The following is a 17,677-nucleotide window of genomic DNA, read 5'->3' as shown; positions in this document are numbered from 1 at the left end:
TATATATAGTTTAACATTATTTTTCATTTAACATTTATTTTATTTCAAGTAAAAAAAATTAATGGTTTTAATTAAATTTTCAATTTTAATTTGTTAACTACACTGTAAAAAAAAAAAAAAATCCTGCCTTAAAATTTTAAGTTTAGTCAACTTGAAATGTTAAGTTGTACTAAGTGACAGCTTGGATATTTGAGTTGACTAAACTTAACGTTTTAAGCAGGACAAATACTTTTTTAAGTTGGAACAACTTTTTATTTATTTATTTATTTTAATATATTGTATAATAACCCTGTTACTGATGTATTTTATGTTGTAGAATAAAACGTGAACATATTTTGAGCTTGTGTTAACCACAGACCTTATTTAATTAAAAAAAAAAAATTTGGGATGATGGAGTCAGAAGTTCAATAATGCGAGCTCGTTTCTGGGTTTTAGAACCTGCACATTTTAAAGCCCTTATTGGACAGTGACCCTGTGTAAAGCAGTTGGTTGTGGTGCTTGATCAGTGCTGGTTTGATACCTGTGTACACGTCGTGATCTCTGTCCAAGGTGGTGAACTGTTTCCCATTGTGCCAGGTGAGCGAATCCCCAGCGTTGCCATGGTAACGACCCACCCGCAGCCTGTAGAAATCCGCCTCCGGCTCCAACCGGAAACTGGCGTATTCTGCGAACGTCTTCCTGCCTGACCAGTCCTCCAGCGTCACCAGCAGCTTATAGTTGCCCTGATTGGTCAGCCAGTGGATGTTCTCCAAACCAAGCCAGTATTCACCATCGATGTTCCCAAATCCTTGCTAAGATAGAAAAGACAAAGAAACAGATTGTTGAACAAACAGTTCCAGCTCAAAATAATACAAAAAAGTATTTATTAATATATATTATACAAATATTTAACCCTCTGATGCATAGTGTCTGCTACAATGAATGGTCTTTAAAAGCTTTTTTAAAGTGCCCCTATTATGGATTTTTGAAAATTACCTTTCATGCAGTATGTAACACAGCTCTATGTGAATGAAAACATCCTGCAAAGTTTTAAATATGAAAGTGCACCGTGTATAAAGTTATTGTCTCTCAAAAGAAAGAGTCGACTCTGAATCATTGAAACGAGTCATTTTTATAACGAATCCCAAGGAAGTTTCATGTTGACGTCAACTTGTTGGTCTTTTCAGGTTGGTCTGAATGAAAATGCAAATTCATTCTTTGCCACTAGGTGCCGCTTTTGGAGTGGGAAAAATATCGGTTTCCCCGGTAATGCTGTACACAAAGCAGCACTGTGCTCACAAACGCTGCTTTATCAGGCATTACAGGCGTGATGAAATTAAACTGAGACCAATCGGACCAATCACAGCAGATTAGCGTTAAACAAAGGAGGGGTTTGGAAAAATGAATCGTTGAGCAAATCGTTTGGTGCTGCTTTATCAGGCATTACAGGCGTGATGAAATTAAACTGAGACCAATCGGACCAATCACAGCAGATTAGCGTTAAGCAAAGGAGGGGTTTGGAAAAATGAATCGTTGAGCAAATCATTTGGTAGTCCTTGAGCAAGTAAGGTAAAAATAAATGCATATTATAAGACAATGAAAGTGTTTTTTGACCTTGCATGCATGTCAACCTGATGTTGGGGACTCCCAAAACCAAAATATGAACCTTTCATTACCCATAATAGGGGCACTTTAACATTTCAGGTTATGATGTTGCATCCTTAACCATAATTCTACATCACTGTCCTCTTGTTTTTGTATTTATTTATTTATGACATAAGAGATATTTATATTTACAACGAAAAATCAAAGTGGCTGATGAAAGTAGTGACGCATCAAGTACCACTGAAGTATTTCCTACTATTTTCTGTTGCAATACAGAAATGTGTTTATAATATAATATAATATAATATAATACATAATGTAGGAAAAGTAGCTTATTTATTTATATACACAGTGTATATATATATATATAATTTTATATATAAATATTAAAGCTTAACTATGGTCAAATCTGTGAAATAGTTTTTATAGTTTTATTCAGAACTGGTCATGCTCATTTTTGTTTTATACACCCTTTGTCAGATCTTGAATCCTGCCAGACGATGAAATTTAAAAGAACTCCACCAACATTGTACACATGTGTTTGTATTTAGCCGTGTCAGCATTAGGACTCATTATTCATTCAGAGGAAGCAGGTCTGACCGCAGTATCTAAAACACCTGAGAACATACTGCATGTAACTAGCTGATGGCGGACAGAAATTGCACATTATGTCACAGACGAGCCAGCTGAACACCTAGTACAGGGGTGGCGAACGTCGGTCCTGGAGAGCCGCAGCCCTGCAGAGTTTTGCTTCAACCCTAATCAAACACACCTGAACAAGCTAATCAAGGTCTGAAGGGTTACTAGGAAGCTACACTGCAGGGCTGCGGCTCTCCAGGACCGGAGTTCGCCACCCCTGACCTAGTATATCGTGAGGAAACAGGAACAGAACTTACTAATGCATGTGATAAATCAACAGCTAAGACTTTAACTCCACACTGATGTTGTGTTACTCATTGTTTAAAGAAATAGTTCAACCAGAAAATACAATTCTGTCATTATTTCCTCACACCCACAAGTCATTTCAAACCTAAATGCTGTTCGTTTTTCCATGCAACACAATGGAGAAATTTGAAAAAAAAGTCATTATATAATTATTTAATTCAGTGTCATTTTAGTGCTTTTCAAAATGTTTCCAGAGCAGTTGAGTGGATATAGTTAAGACATTCCCTTCACATTGGCTCTTCTGGTCCTGATTTTAGTTCTGGGCACTGATGACATAAACAGTGTTTCCGTCAGACAGTGTTTTTGTGGAAAAGCCCTGGCCCTTGTTTGAAAACCTTGCCCATCTTGCATAACCAAATTCCTTTGACGTTTTAAAGTGATGTTCTGGATGATTTCAGAAATCGCAAAAAGCCACAGTATGCTGTGAGACTGACTGGTTAAGACATTTATTCATGGAAGTCTCTCCATGCACGAACGGCAGGGTTTCAGAACAATGTGTGTCTCATTACTTTAATTAACTCTGTCTAAGGGAAGTTCTAGGGGAGTTCCTGCTGTTATCCAGTGATGGAGATCTGAAGCATTGCATTCAGTTTTATCAGTGCTGAACGATGATGTTTGCATGACCTCATTATGATAATATCTTCATTTGCATGATATATTCCCCATAGACTTACACTAGGGGTGTGACGATACACTTAGCTCACGAGACGAGACAATACACGATATTTTACACTATTTTTAAGAAATCACAAAATCACAAAAAAGTGCATTTTGAAATGTTTCAACTAATCTTCTTGTTATGAATGTCACTTCAGTTCTACAGTTTTTCATTCAAAACTGCAGATTAATTTAGTAAAGTGTGTTGCTCGGAAACACACAACCGTCCTGGTGGCTTTGTTTGGAGCTAATTCATTTGCGAAATAGAGCAAATTAAACACAATATTAACTTCTTGTTTATTGAACTATTATATAAAATCATTATTACATTTTCAATTGTGCTGATATCATGAGACTGATATTCACCTCAATAAGAAATATCATCACGTTTTAATATCAAGAGATCTTGTGGCTCGAGATGTTGTCACACCCCTATTTATTACACTGTGTAAAAATTTTTTTTTTTTTTTTGAAGTTGTAAAAAAGATTATTACAGTATGTTTTACAAGAAAAAATTTTCTACTTAAAAATTGTTACTTGCCATTGTGAAATTCACTAGCAATGAGAAAAAAATTGTTTCTATACCATTTTTTTTTTTCATTGTTTGGTTGTCGTTAATACTAAGGGATGTTTCTAAATGATTTTGTGTGGAAATCAACAGTATGTTAGAATTGAATTAACACTGAACTGAATCATGCCACTATTTTCTTCTGTAGAGCTTCTTTATAGTTGAACTACAGTAAAGTTGATTTCATAACTAATTAATTTTTGCAACCTTTGCACTTGAATCAACATTGAACTAAATTGAGCTGAATAATGGCACCTGTTTTTTTTAGTGCTGCTTTACAGCTGAAATTTGTTTCATAATTGAATAACTTTCCAACATTAGCACTGTTATTTTGCAGTTCAATAATGTGAAACTGCTTTGAAACAATCTGTATCATATAAAGCATTATAGAAATAATTGTGACTTGACTTAGAGATGCTATTGATAGAGTTTAACTTGTACTAAACCAAGAATATTTGTTTAAAAGCATGTTATGCAGCTTCACACATTAAAGTTATTTCATCCTCAAAATCTGAAAATAAACTTCTTTCTGACCTTGTACGTCTCCCAGTTTCGGAAGAAGTTGACCGATCCGTCCATGCGTCGCTGTACGACGGTCCAGCCGCCGGGGTCGTGTCTCTGGTCACACCAGACCTGCATCAGTTTGTTGGTATTTTCCGGCTTCACCAGATACATGCCGCTGTTGGCGTGGCCTTCCTCTAGAGCCTGTAAACAGTCTTTGAACGGCCCTGTTTTGGAAAGCAAACACGTGCAATATTTAAGTCATGGTTTTCTCTACAGCATCTCTGAATTTAATGTCAAAATCAAATCAGATGTGGTTCATAGCTGCTTTAGATTATATTTGGACATCGCTAGCCATGGATCCAGCTGTCTTTGTGGACAGCTGATTAGGTTTGTTTTTCTAAGAACAGAATTGCGAAAGAGAGTCACTTATTGATGAGCAATGCCTGGCCAGGACCTCCAAGAGCTTGTTTTCTTTTGTCTGTTTCTGTCCATTTAGTTTGATGCGTCCCAGCTGTGTTGCAACTATTGGATTGTAGTGTTTATTAGGTGTAAAAATTGAAAATTACTAAACATATTGAATGCATGAGCCTGTAAAATAGTCATGCAATTCTAGTCCTCACTGACCTCGTACTATTATGCCATGCACTTATGCAACCATTGTAGAGGACATGTTGTTTGCTCATCTGGGCTCACAAGTTTCCAGCATCACATTTGAAGCAATGTTGTTTTCATTATGACTGCATGTTCTCCACACCTTTTTGGGCAACCTACAAACTGGCCTAAGGAGATGGAAAATTATCTAGAAAATGAACACGCTGGCTCTGCTACTGACTGAACCCATCCTGCCTTCAGCATTCCTGTAAAGGAGTCTAATGAGTTAGCAAACAAGCTTCAGTCCAAGAGCCAAACCACACCTCTGTTCTCAGACGGGATCCTTCATGTTATTGTTGCCATATTGTCTGGCCTCTTTGGAGTGTTTCTGCCAAAGGTATAATGTAGTATATTTTAGCTGGAAGCGACGATTTGAAGTTATAAACATCTTAATGATGGATTTGTTTCTTACTAACACACGACTTGACTTCGTAATCTTAATTGATGGAGTGGTGTGGATTACTTGTGGATTATTGTGATGTTTTTATCAGCTGTTTGGACTCTGATTCTGACGGCACCCATTCACTGCAGATGATCCATTGCTGAGCAAGTGATGCAATGCTACATTTCTCCAAATCTGTTCCCATGAAGAAACAAACTCATCTTGGATGGACTAAGGGTGAGTAAATTTTCAGCAAATTTTCATTTATGGGTGAACTATTCCTTTAAGTGTGAGCATGCAAATTGTACGTCATCAGTAGAGAGTCAGGCCGAATTGATATCATACCAAAGTTACCAGATTATAGCAAGACATTCATCCAAAGGTCAGCTACTTTCAGAGAACATTCATTGAAGTTCTGTCTCAAATTATCCTTCACCTTTTGTCACGCTTGTTGATTTTTTCCGCCAAATGGTAATAGAAAAATACAATGGAATCTCTTCAGATGAATTTGATTCGTTACAGTTTTTGTTCTGATTAGTCTAGGTCCCCTCTTACTGCTGCTTTTGACATTTCATTTCAGATTAGTAGTTTTCTCGCTGTCTGCTGCTGAATAATCAAGCATTATGATCTTCAGAGGGAAGGACTGGAATTAATCTGCGTGTGACCAGATCATTTTCCAGACTATTAATGAGCAAGAGCCTTCTCATCTCATGAGTAAGGGCTACTCACAGTCTGCTCTGAAATCACAAGCCGGGATTCCATCCAAAGTTGCGAATTTAACTTATGGACAAAATTGGAATATCGCATAAAACATTTGCGAACAAGCACTGTTTCCATCCAATGAGTCAGAGCGAACAAAATCGTCATCACTAAGAAAAGTAGGAGAAGCTACTGAATAGAATAATTTTCATATATAATAAATTACTTGCACCTCAGAACGAGCAGATGAAACACAATGAATGCGGTTATTGCTTTCGGAGGTGGATGCTGCTGTTTGGGAACGCAGCCGTTTAACAGTTCTGGGAGGCAATTATACAGAAATACTTTGATGACAGACTTTGCTCGGGCATTTCCGAATGACCATATAACAACATTTCAGATGCTGTGGAACAAGATCGGTCCGCTGGTTAGTCAGGATTTGCCGTCCCATAGCGCAAAGTCACATGACATTTTTGATGCGCTTGGAGGAATTTATTCGCAAAATGCATTTCCATCTCCCATTTTTTGCATTAACCATTTTTCGCACAAGTCAAAAACCACCTCAAACGAGCGTAAAAACTTTTTTGTGAATTAAGGCATTTTAGAAAAGTGTGAACTGATTCATAATCACAACCGCACCACCACCCCATTATTTATGTTCCTACACTGCATTTCATTTGAGCATCTCGAGGCAAACAATTCTCAGTTACCACAAATAAATTCCCATATAGCAGAATATTAAACAACACTTAAACAGACCCCTTCCATCAAACCACAGATTTCTCTGCAAAAGTGTCTGGAATCCCCCATTTAAGGACTTTCAATTGGTTCATGTCTTGGAGGGTTTTCCTCCCAAGATTAATGTGCACTCTTAGTTCAGAAGAAGATGTGTTGCCAAATTATTGTGTTGTAATGGGATGGAGGCCAAGCTCTGAGTGATCAGCGGCAGGGAAATCCACGTGTTGCTTGTGTCGCTGAACTTTTAGGCTGTTTTCTTTGGAAGCACTGATGTAACCAAACCACTTAGGCGTATCCATACATATTTATCATACTCAGTGTGCAAAATACAATTAACCTTGTAAATCTGCTGAAACACTGCAAGAAAAGGAAGATGGCTGGCTGCGTAATGTTTAGATGTTTCTCATTACTCACCCCGATCCTGTTGCGTATACATAATGCTTTGCAGAGACTTGCGTCATGATTTTGTAAGGAAATGTTTTCTTTAATGTTTTCTGTAATTTAGGCAGAGCTTAATGTTTCTTTACTTAACTCTATTCATAACATACAGTATCCTTCCAATGTTTGGAAATGAACCAGGTTTCAAAGAGGAGTTTTGGACAGTATGAGCATAAATCCTTGTCAGTTCTTGGAATAAATGGATTAAAGTAACTTGCAGTTATCATTGCGACAGTAATATCTTTTTGTTTACGTCACAAATTGTGCATGACAGTCAGATTACTGATTGATTGGCAATTAAATTTAGCGCACAACAGACTAATTAAAACAAGATTCGGTCTCTGTTGAAAATAACCCACTTAAACCAGCACTTAAATAGTTTGTTGGTCTGGTTTAAGATGGTTTTAGCTGGTTTAGCTTAGACCAGCAAACTGGCTTAGACTGGTTTAAGATTACTTCTTTATTTAAGATTTATTTCAGCAGGGTTAAAGATGTTTTCTAAATTCTGGATTCATTGTTTTTTTATGTTTTTTAAAATGTTTGTTTTTTTAGAGTTTGTGCTGTAACTTATCAAAGCAAAATATCTTTCATTAAAAGATATTTTGTGTTTTTTAAATAAAAATCAACAGTGACATTATGTAAACAAACTGGCATTTAAAGGATTAAAACCCTAAAAAAGAATGAAGTTTTGGTAATTATGTTCGATTAAATATTATATTTTTATGATCGTATTTAGACATGGACATTTTTGTCCTTTAAAGGGTTAGTTCACCCAAAAATGAAAATTAGCCCATAAATTACTCACCCTCAAGTCATCCTAGGTGTATATGACTTTCTTCTTTCAGACGAATCCAGTCGGAGTTATATTAAAAATTGTCTTTGATCTTTCAAGCTGTTTCATGGCACTCAGCGGGTGTTGCATGCATCAGTCCAAAAGCAGTTAAATAAAAAGTGACCAGCCATAAAAAAAAGTGTCTCACACGGCTCCGGGGGGTGAACAAAGGCCTTCCGAACAAAGCTGCTTCCGTTTACAACTGTTGGTGCAAGCTACGAGTAATTTATGGGCTAATTTTCATTTTTGGGTGAACTAACCCTTTAAGTACCTTGTTTAGGTTGATTCAAAGGGGTTAAAAATATTTTTATATCTCTGATGTTTCAAACACTATCCAAAGTCATATGGGTGTGGAACAACATGAGGCTGAGTAAATCATGACAGAAGTATTGACGTTGAAGAGACTCACCTGAAGGTTTATCTGTTGAGGAGCTGTGTGTTTCAGGGGGCACCGTTGGTAAAGTTGGTGGCATTGCTTTGACATTTTGGTCGCTCTGGATTTCATTGGTGATCTGGTTATTGTGGCGGGTGTAGGTCGGTGGGTGGAAAGGCCTGGCTGGGGAATGATGGACCGGAGGTGGAGGTGGTTGGCGATGTTGTGGAGGCTGCGGTGGCTGCGGGAGGATTGCAGTTGGCTGGTAAGGTCGTGTTTGTTGTACAACACCAGCTGCTCCTCCACCTCCACCACCACCAACAAAGCCTCCTCTCCTGCATTGCTCTTCTAGCTGCACTATAAGCGCGCTTTGATTGCTTGCTAGCGATGAAAGGTGCTGGTATTTGTGCTCCAGATCCCGGTAACGCGCGGTTAACTGCTGCATCTCTGAAGTGTGATTCAGCACGCGGTTCTCCAGCTGAGAACCCTCGAGCGCATTGTCTCTCTTGCGGATGATCTCGTGCAGCAGCTGCATGTAGAGCTGCGTGACCCGGGCGTTCATGTTGCGCGACTCCTTGCGAAGCAGCTTGACCTCGTTGACCACGCCGCCGTCCACCTCCACCAGCTGCTGCAGTGTCTCGATCTGCCGCCGCTGCTTGTGCAGCTCTCCGTTCAGCAGTTCCAGCTCCTGCTTGTTCACGCGGTTCTCCAGCAGGGCTTCCGGCTCTTTAGAGTTCACGCAGATGGCGCCCGTGGTTTTGCGCTGAGGCACGATGAAGGTGTAGGAGCATTTGTCAGGGTCCGAGGCGCTGGGAGGGTCGGCGGAGCGTTTGGGACGACTGGCGTACATGAACTCGCTTTCGAGTACGTCGTCTCGGCTTTCAAACTCCTCAGCGAACCCAAGCGAAGCAGAGTCGGGTCTGGACAGGGTGATGGTCAGCAGGGCCAGAAGAAAGTGCTTCAAAGTGAGGACGGTCATGGCTCTCTGAGATGTGTCTTTGTGCTGGAACATGAACAGAAAAGAGGTTTTGTACTCAGTAGGAATATTTATTTGTATCCCCATTAAAAGTCATATCAATTTATAATATTTCTATAATATATTTTATTTATTTATATAAATAAAATATATAATGGAAGTATTATTTATTTATTTATTTGTAAGTCTCTTATGCTCACCAAGAATGCTTTTATTTGATCTAACATACAGTAAAAAAATGTGAAATATTATTATGATTTAAAATAACTGCTTTCTTTTGTAATATATTTTAAAATGCTGAAAAGAGGTTTTGTACTCAGTAGGAATATTTATTTGTATCCCCATTAAAAGTCATATCAATTTATAATATTTGTATAATATATTTTATTTATTTATATATATAATATATATAATGGAAGTATTATTTATTTATTTATTTGTAAGTCTCTTATGCTCACCAAGAATGCTTTTATTTGATCTAACATACAGTAAGAAAATGTGAAATATTATTATGATTTAAAATAACTGCTTTCTTTTGTAATATATTTTAAAATGCTATTTATTTCTGTGATCAAAGCTGAATTTTCAGCATCATTACTCCAGTCTTCAGTGTCTCATGATCCTTCAGAAATCATTCTAATATGTTGATTTGTAGCTCAAGAAACATTTCTAATTATAAATGTTGAAAGCAGTTGTAGGCCTACTGCTTCGTATTTTTGGTGTAAACTGATAAATTTTTCCAGAATTATTTGATTAAATACAAAAAAACTGCATTTATTGGAAATATAAATGTTTTGCAACATTTTAGATGCCATTTTTTGATCATTTTAATGTATCTTTGCTTAATAGAAGCATTAATTTCTGTTAAAAAAAAATCTTACTGAACCCATATTTTTGGACAGTAATGTAAAAAACGACATTTTGTTTTATGCATTTGATGTGATTTTAGGGTCAACTGGGCTTGCCATGCAATCTTAAAGCAGTCGTCTGATTCAGAAGCAATGCAGCAGGCACTGTAGAATGACAATTAAAAAGCAGCACTGATGTAATGTAAGTTTGCATCCTGTTTGAATTACCCTAAGAGCTCCTCGTCATTTGAGTCCCTTTGTTGAATGAAATGTAAAGCCATTAGCTAATGAAACATGTATTGTGTTAAAAACCTTGGAAGGTCTTTGGTGATTTTCCAAAAAAACGGTCTGTTTTGCCCTGGTAAAGCATCTGTAAGTGAATTACTCTGAACCATTAGAATTAGCCAGCTTTTGGACTGTGCCTTGCAGGAATTGATGCTGAATCCCTTCCGATTCCAGTCTATCTTAAACCACTAGGCCACACGCTGGTTTTGTTGTATACGCAAGTTTGGCCACACAAGTTTTGCTATATACGTAAATGTTTCTGGATGTTTTTGTTTATGTCTGTTTATTGTGTCATAGATTAACGGATAAGCAGAGAGAATTACATATGGTGGATAATGTGGCCCTGTGTGTTCTGCACCATTTTCAAAAAGACCCAAAAGCCCAAGACCCACTGGTTTGAATCAGTTTGATGAATGTTTTGCTAACTGAATCAGTGAATGCAGTGACCAAATCTACATCTTACAAACTTTTACTGTCTCATCTGAACTTTATCATTACTGTCAGGGATGTCACAAAATGAAAATGTAGTGTACTTAAGATTCTTGAAACTTAAATCTTTGCAGTACTGACAAGCTGTTCATATGACAACTTGTATATAAGGATAATTAAATAATATTTTAATTTATATTAATACAAATATATTAATTTTAATAAAGAATATGAATAAAATCTAAAATATGTTTATATACTGTGTATATATATACACACACACACACACGCACAGTATATTAATTTTGTGACTGGTATTACTGACAGTAATGGTAAAGTTCATTAAGTAAGTCATGTTAATGTGGTCACTGATCTGACTGCTGCGTTGAGTTCATTTACTAAATGATTCATCAGCCTGATTCAAAACCAGTAACTTGTTAACATGTGAGTCTTTCTAAATTATTCATTAAAATAATCTTTTAATAAGAGTCATTTGTGTGTGAATCAGATTACACCGGTTGTGGAAATTTACATTAACAACAGATATATGATTTCATTTGTTGTGGCACTGGAGACCAAATGTCATTCTCTTAACTTATCTGAAAATGCAGTTCAGCCACAGGTACCTTATGAGAGAAGCTACTTTTAGTTGCTAAATATCACTCACCTTTCCTAACAAGAGCTGCAAACCCTTATGATGCACAAAACACAAAATATCTGGCATTAAAGGTCAAATCTGAGATGCACTTGAGTTTTGAAGAGTCTTTATAAAGTCTCAGGACATACAGTCTGAACATCAGATCAAATCCTAAGAAGGCTTTACAAAGCATTCATAAGAAGTTTTTGCTACATATGTGCATGTTAATGTATGATTTATGTCAGATTTTGTTTCCCTAATCTCTCCAGTCATTGAATAACTGAGTCACAGATTTACACCCCAGCACTGAAATCACTAATTCACGGATGGGAAAAGCAATTACACGCAGTGCCTGGTGTGGAGTGTTGTGTGTACAGAGCATCTCCCATAGCAACAGACTCAGCGCTCATGTTTTTCATTGTGTTCATTAGTAAGGAAGAGCTCCTTCCCACTCGTTTCAGGGATTGTTTAAGAAGCAAACACTGAACAGAGAGCTTTAAAACAATAGTACGGCTGCTGGGAGGTGATGTAGTTGGGACAGTAGTTTAACACTTCTTACTACTTTATCTTATGCTAAACTCCTGTTTTTTCATTTACTTATTTTTAATGTCTAAATCATGTGTCTTGTGGTTTGGACTGAATGTACAAACAAACATTCATAGCCTTGAGTCATCAAAGGAAAATGTATTCCAATCAAGCAGAATATAAACAAGATTGCACAAGACCCTCAGCAAGGATCCGTAACCTCATGCTACAAACATGCATGATGAATCATATATTCTTTAAAAATTACATAACTGTATTGAACCTTTATTAGAGAGGTTTTTGTTGTGTACTTGTTTTGGCATTGATTTAGGAAACATGCTCACTGTCTGTCTGTAGGATTTTTCCAACCCTGTATTGCATTTCTGCACTGTATTAACAGTTGTTGTTGTTTTATAAACTTTTAACAAATTAAGTGTAAAAATGTCCCTTTGCGTAATGTTTAACCCTTTACGTCATGTCACAATTACCACATTCCAACTAGAAAAAAGACATATCTATCAAAGTGACCGAAACATCCACTTAATGCTGTTTGATACTTATTTTTATTATATCCTTGCACTTATGTCGTGCTTTCTTTTTCCTTCAGTTTTGTGATATAGACACAGCGTTTTGGTGTCATCACCAATAAAGCAGCACATGGATCTGTTTTGCTGTAACGAGCGATGCCAGAATCACTTCCATAGAGTCACGCATGTGAATGCTGCATTACATCATTGTTCAGAATTCAAAATCTGACTTCGATTTCATGGATTTCAAATCTGATTAGAATTTGAACTCGACTGGGATGATGTCATAGTGGACATAGTGCTTGAGCCGCTGATGTCATCGAGGTTTCAGCTTCTCATTCCTCTGGCTTTCTTGGGTCGTTTTCAGTATGCATTAAATGTAACTTTCTTTTTCTGACCTGCGAGTGCTGGTATTCACTTAGGAGATGCAAATATAGTCTCTACTTTCAGACCGAGAGCCTGTCTTTTGGCCTCAAATCCAGCTCAAGGGATTCCTGTGATGATGTGGGATGAATTTGTTAGGAGTTACTTTTTAGTTTTTATTTCAGTTTGATGACTTTATTATTGAGTTCAAGTATACAGTAGATTCATTCAGTAATGCAGTTTATATTACTACAACACTCTTAAAAATAAAGATTTCATGAGGTGGGTTTTGCAGTGATGCAATAGAAGAACCATTTTGGCTTCCCCAAAGAATATTTTCTTAATGTGAAGAACATTTTAATAATCTGAAGAACCTTTTTATGGAATGGAAAGGTTCTATGGAGATTAAAGGTTCTTGATGGAACCATCAGTGCCAATAAAGAACCTTTATTTTTAAGGGTGAATGACAAAGACAATAGATTTTTGAATCAGTAGTGAATCATTTGCATTGATTCTCTAGAGAAGAACTTGCCCTATAGATGCAGCAAATGCTAAAAATATTTGTGTCTGATTTTATGGGTGATTATCTCATAAGCTCTTGTTGAAACTAAATATTCTGTCCTGAGCTCAAGTCCTCGAGTACTTGAATGCATGATGTGAAGTTGTGGAAAGTGTGATTGCATCTGTGTGCTAGAGGATCATTACTATCATTACAACATCACCATGCTGAACATTTCTCACTTACGCTTTTATTTGTACCAGGTATAACATGTTTTGATGAGAGTTTTGTGCATCTTTCTGCATTTATATATTTACATTTATGCATTTGACATGCTTTTATCGAAAGCGACCTACATTGCATTCAAGATGTACATTTAATCAGTTCATGCATTCCCTGGGAATCAGACCCATGACTTGGCGTATAGTGTACCGTTTTTCTAAAAGTCTATAGTGAATCTAATTTTGTTGTAGTTATCTTTAGTTCCAAAATGTTTAATCAAAATGTAAAAATTATATTGCTTGTGATTTGAGCATCAGCTAAATTAATACATTTAATTATTCTCTAAATGTCATGGGTTTTCCCTGCAACGGAAAACCTGGATTCAGGCTTTTTTTTTTTTTTTTTTTATTCCAGGTCTGGCAAAGAAATGGAAATTAATCAAATATCATGCAAAATCATGCACATTTCTACAAAGCTATTCTGCAAATCCTGGAAATATATGTGTTTTGAAATCTTTTCATTGCATGAATTAGCTGCCAGTCTATTCGTTTGTAACATGTTTCTGTAAGTTGAATCAAAGTATAAAGGTGAAAGCCAGAGAACATGATTCATTTGACTTCATCACATTTGTAATCAGACAAACAGCTCTTACCAGGATGGTGTGCTGATGTTCCCGGCTCTTTCTCTCTTTCTCTTTGCTTTATCCTTTCAGTGTCTCTCCAGGAAGGTTGGATGTTGTTGTCCCTGAAGTGAAAGTCATCACAGATCCACCCCTGTCCTTTCTGTCCCTCTTTCGTGTTGTCCGTCCCCCGGCGTGTCTCCTGTCATAGGATGATTGGTGACAGTCTCATTTTGTGTTCTGGTGCAAATTGTTCTTTAAGTGCGGTTTAAGTTCGGTCCACGTGTCCCAGCATGTGTCTGCATGTCCTGCTGGAGTCTCTGCCCAAATGATCCTCCGGCTGCTCACTGTTAACTGTTCACGTTGAGTGACACATTGATTTAGAGAGAGATGTCCTTAACTTCCACTCATCACCACTGAACACAGGGAACACTCTGCTGTGTCTCTTTCCCTCCCCTCTCTCTCTCTCTCTCTCTAGTTTGTGGTAATGGTGTTGTTTTTGTTTGGCTCCGCCCCTTTCCCCTCCTCCTGGCACAGAAATAGTGGTTATCACAATTGATACACTCTTAAAAATCAATCGATTTGCATCGATGGTTCCATAAAGAACCTTTAATGCCCATGGATCTTTTCCAATGGACAAAGGGTTCTTTATAGTGAAAAAAGAGATTCTTTAGATTATTACAATTTTAAGATCTGTTCACTGAAAGTTTCTCTTTTGGAACCAAAAATTGTTCTTCTGTGTCATTGCTGTGGGGGAAAAAATCCTTTTTGAGCCTTTATTTTTGGTAAAAGTAAACAGTAAAATGCCTCTTTTCATCTATTCACACATGATTCCACCTGCTTGAGTCTGTAAAGAGTCACCTTTAAAACATAAATCATATTTTTAGTGGTGTCTGTTAAGGCATGTTGTTTGTACTTACTCATACTTGGATGAGACTGTACAAAAATAAAACAAAACAAATATTATGAAATGTGTGTAAAGCACACATATTTCTAAAGTGACAGCAGTGGATAATGTTTTGGCTGGTTTGCCTCTCTTGAGCTCATTGTGTTCTTACTAAACTCATAAAACATGTTGTGAAAAGTCAAGTGAGAGAGTTGCAGTGCTTCCATGTCACTGTGATTGACTGATTATGCTTTTAATGGAAAGAGAACCTCCTACTTTTTGACCTGAATGGGTTAAACTGGTGGAAATTAAAAATTACAAACTAATAACTTGGCCACACTCTAAAAAATGCTGGGTTAAATTTTTTTTGGGGTTATTTGGCAACCCAGCACTGGTTAAATGTTGAACAGAACACATGCTGGGTAATTTTGACCACAGTGTCGGACCGAGTCCCAAAACAAACTTGCAGCCAATCAGCAGTAAGGGGCGTGTCTAGTAATGATAGGGAGAAGAGAATGCTCAGTGAGTGCACAGGACGGATATTAGCAGATCGACTATAGATAGCGAGAGATGGCAGATAAAAAAAAAAAGAGGAAAATTTCGGAGGAACAAAACATTAAAAAGAAGGGTTACGATCAGGCAAGATGTAGGACCCGTGTAAATATTGGAGCAGATTCCTCCATCGTCGCTGCCAGGGTTGTGAACGTACGTGTGGGGCGGAGCTATCAAAATAGGGGCGAGGTCTTGTTGGGGTATGGGCGTGTTTGTTTTGGTGCTTTCAAATATCAACATTGTCTGGCAAAAATCACTTTAAATGTTTCACCCAACAATACTATTGTTTCGAAATTACTATATTGCTGGCTTCAGATTCCATCTGGCACATCTAAAACTAAATGAGCTTGAAATGACCTTAAACATAAAATGATTCAGCTTTTCAGCATTTTTAGAAATTAAATTAAACTCATCTCTGTGACCTTAACCATCATGTCTGAAAAGCCTGAAAATGGCTATTAATATTGCTTGTATAATAAATAATAATAAATACATAATATGTATTTTCATGCTTATGTAATATGTATTATTGTAGTTTTTGTTAGTTGAAGTCATGTAAAAGTGTTTCAAATGTATTTGTGAATAGATTTTAACAAATAGTGTGTTGATAAACTGGCCGTGATTGTGGGCAGACATCGCGTGTCTCTGCAAACTTGTCAAGTTGCACCTGGTTAGTTTCATACCTGTAAATTTGTTGCCTATTATACACTTACATATGCTGTTGTGACTTCGAAATAGGCCATTCATGTTGTTTGTGCAAATCCAAGGAGTTTTTATTTGGTTATATGAATAAATAACCTGAAGCGAACTGACTTGAGAAAAGTTTCGATGGCATTTTTTTTCATATTATATCCATATGATGCCTAATATAGCAGTGTTTATAAGCGCATCACTGCTTTGCGTTCAGATGTAACCACTGTATTTCTGCTTTTCCATAAACGCCACCTACTGTCAGAGAGTGAATTTGCATTTTCATTCAGCCTGTTTGCTGTTTTTTTTCCCCAGACCAGTTATATGTAACATAAATAATCATTTATTAGGCTGAAATGTGATGTTTGTCACTTTATAAAAGTCAAACCGTATTATTTGCACTGTAAAGTTGTTTAAATAATAGTTTGTATGGTCATTTTACAGTTTAGGATGTTACCATAGATATTGGTGTTGCTTCAAAACGACATTGCTACCTAAACATGTACAGTAATGCACAAAACATCACTCTCGTGCTTACGAGAGTAAGATGTCATTACTGCAGATGACTAAAGGTATTTGCTGGATTTCTATTTGGTGGATTTTTTTTTTTTGGCTGCATATTTAGTTTTGTATCTATGGGCCTCATTCATGAAACATTCGTAAATATATGAGTAAATTCTGAGTAATTTATGCGTAAAACGGACCTTCCCGAAAACTCTCCTCCGGATTCATAAATACTTCGTAAAGGTCAGATTTGATAGTTGAATGTGTCTATGTTAATGAATTCCAATCATTCGTAAATAGGGTGCGCATGCACGCACGCTCATTCACAATTAGCATATTCCCCGCCTATGAATTACAGCTACGCAAATTACATATCTAGGAATGGTGTGGAATCCTTGGACTCAGTTCTCAGGTTTGGTAAGTTATATAGCATAAATGCATAAGAGACTAATAGGCTATATGCCTAACAATAAATGAATAAATTAACGTGTGTCCACCAGAGCGTTTTTAGCCAGCTGACATAATGCCTGGTGCTCTTCTGAAAACGACCAGCTGGTGGTGCTTGAGAGAGCTTTGAAGGCACTGCATTTTTCTGGAGTGACGCGTTGTTTGATTTGGAATATTCACGGCAGTAACATGTTACGAGTATCTTATTTTGAAGAATATTACTGAATATAAAAATGCAGTAACCAGCAATATTAACTTCTCCATTGTTGTGTTGTACAAGTATGATCATGGTTGATC

At 37.0% G+C, this 17,677-nt stretch overlaps 2 protein-coding genes across 2 annotated transcripts in view; one reads left to right on the top strand and one right to left on the bottom strand.

Annotated features, from left to right (window-relative positions):
* The window catches only part of LOC107654327 (angiopoietin-related protein 2-like), a 16,556-nt gene extending 1,802 nt beyond the window's left edge, over window positions 1–14,754 (bottom strand). The window contains exons 1-4 of the mRNA XM_016441365.1: window positions 14,335–14,754; window positions 8,408–9,374; window positions 4,289–4,482; window positions 521–791 (exon numbers count right to left, since the gene is read on the bottom strand). Coding sequence (XP_016296851.1) covers window positions 521–791; window positions 4,289–4,482; window positions 8,408–9,350 — 1,408 coding nt within the window. The 5' untranslated portion in view covers window positions 9,351–9,374; window positions 14,335–14,754. The remainder of the gene's footprint in view (window positions 1–520; window positions 792–4,288; window positions 4,483–8,407; window positions 9,375–14,334) is intronic.
* The window catches only part of LOC107654291 (ras-specific guanine nucleotide-releasing factor RalGPS1-like), a 127,287-nt gene that overhangs the window by 61,143 nt on the left and 48,467 nt on the right, over window positions 1–17,677 (top strand). The window lies entirely within an intron of this gene.

Source organism: Sinocyclocheilus anshuiensis, unplaced genomic scaffold (genome assembly GCF_001515605.1).
Source record: "Sinocyclocheilus anshuiensis isolate Anshui unplaced genomic scaffold, SAMN03320099.WGS_v1.1 scaffold163, whole genome shotgun sequence".
Classification (NCBI taxonomy): domain Eukaryota; kingdom Metazoa; phylum Chordata; class Actinopteri; order Cypriniformes; family Cyprinidae; genus Sinocyclocheilus; species Sinocyclocheilus anshuiensis.
Note: the sequence above shows the minus strand (reverse complement) of the source record. Positions and strands in the feature narration are given on the sequence as shown.